This window comes from Gekko japonicus, unplaced genomic scaffold (genome assembly GCF_001447785.1).
Source record: "Gekko japonicus isolate JY-2015 unplaced genomic scaffold, Gekko_japonicus_V1.1 scaffold5271, whole genome shotgun sequence".
NCBI lineage: Eukaryota > Metazoa > Chordata > Lepidosauria > Squamata > Gekkonidae > Gekko > Gekko japonicus.
In genome coordinates this window covers 55,286-56,657 of record NW_015172173.1, presented here as the reverse complement: position 1 = coordinate 56,657, position 1,372 = coordinate 55,286, and the positions used below count along the sequence as shown (strand labels likewise).

Here is a 1,372-nt window from a genome sequence, read left to right as displayed (position 1 = left end):
CTCCATCTTAGCTCGACCGGAAGCCCACATATCACAGCTCTTTTGAACCATCCCTCTCAACAATATTCCATCAGCTCCCATTGGTTGCTCTTAGGGAGAGGCAGAACCTTATCCATCTGTCACACTGAGGTTCAAGAAGTGGATCAGTCCTCCAGCTGATTTTGAATGATGTCTCTTTCCTCTTCCTTCCTGACAGCAAATGTGACCCTGGATCCAGACACGGCCCATCCCCACCTCGCCGTATCTGAGGATCAGAAAAGCGTGTGCCGGGGCACCAAATATCAAGATCTGCCTGACAATCCAGAACGATTTGACAGGCATTGCATGGTGCTAGGATGTGAGAGATTCTCTTTGGGCAGGCATCGCTGGGAAGTGACTGTAGGGAGTGAGGAAGGCTGGGCCATAGGGGTTGCCAGGACATCTGTGAACAGAAAGGGCAAGTTTACCGCTAGTCCTGAGGGAGGGATCTGGGCTCTGAGGACATGGAAAGGGGCGTACAAGGCATTCATCCCTTCTCTCGCCTCTCCTCTGCCTTTCAGTGGGGAGCTCAGGAGGATCCGAGTCTGTCTGGACTGTGCTGGGGGGCGGGTGGCCTTCTTTGATGCCGACACATTAGCCCCTCTCTATACATTCTCAGGAATCTCCTCCTCTGGAAAGACCCTCCAGCCCTTCTTTTGGGTGTATGAGAAAGGCTGCCTCACTGTGTCTCCTTAAGGCCACCAGCCTCACTCACAGGCCTTAGCTGGTGTTAAGCTCCAGACTGAGGTAATTCACCTACAAATAAAATTTGTTGATCAAAGATACCTCTCTAACCAGTCTGGAAAAGCCTCTGTGGGCTTCCAGTCACTCAGCAAAACGAACTGAAACGAAGTCTTCTTTTCCTGTCTTAACATTAAAAGTCATACATGGGTTCAACCTCTACAACTTTCAATCCTGGTTTCTGTTTCCTTTTCTTTTTTCCTACCTCACCATCTCTTCTTCCGCTAAGGAGATGCAGGCATTCTATTTGCCACTTCCTGTGCTTCCTTTAATTTACCTCAAAAATTCACAGATGAAGCTCCATGGAGCTTTCAGATGTCTCACAACTACCCCCAAGACAGCATTTGGCAGGGTTGTACATTGAATTGCAGAGAAATGAAGTCATATATGTGCATGAGCCGAGCCAGAGGTTCCTGTCTTGCCCTAGGTAATCTCTCCACTGCACCCCTCCCTGTGTTTATAGGCCCAGGAACATTCTCCTTAAGCACTGTAGTTGTTCTGCTGGAGGGGTGTTTTTTAAAAAACTGATTTTTAACTGGTGCTGTTAAGGGAGTATTCAGTGCCAGTTTGTACTGCAATAGGCAGGTACAAGTCACACACCCTTTCAAACTAG

At 48.5% G+C, this 1,372-nt stretch overlaps 1 protein-coding gene across 1 annotated transcript; it reads left to right on the top strand.

Annotated features, from left to right (window-relative positions):
* Nucleotides 1–196: 196 nt before the first annotated feature.
* LOC107118687 (butyrophilin subfamily 1 member A1-like) lies at nt 197–1,000 on the top strand (the record flags this gene model as incomplete). Its single annotated transcript, XM_015421047.1, has 1 exon — nt 197–1,000. A coding segment is annotated over one exon (518 nt), but the record flags the coding sequence as incomplete, so codon positions are not given.
* Nucleotides 1,001–1,372: the final 372 nt, after the last annotated feature.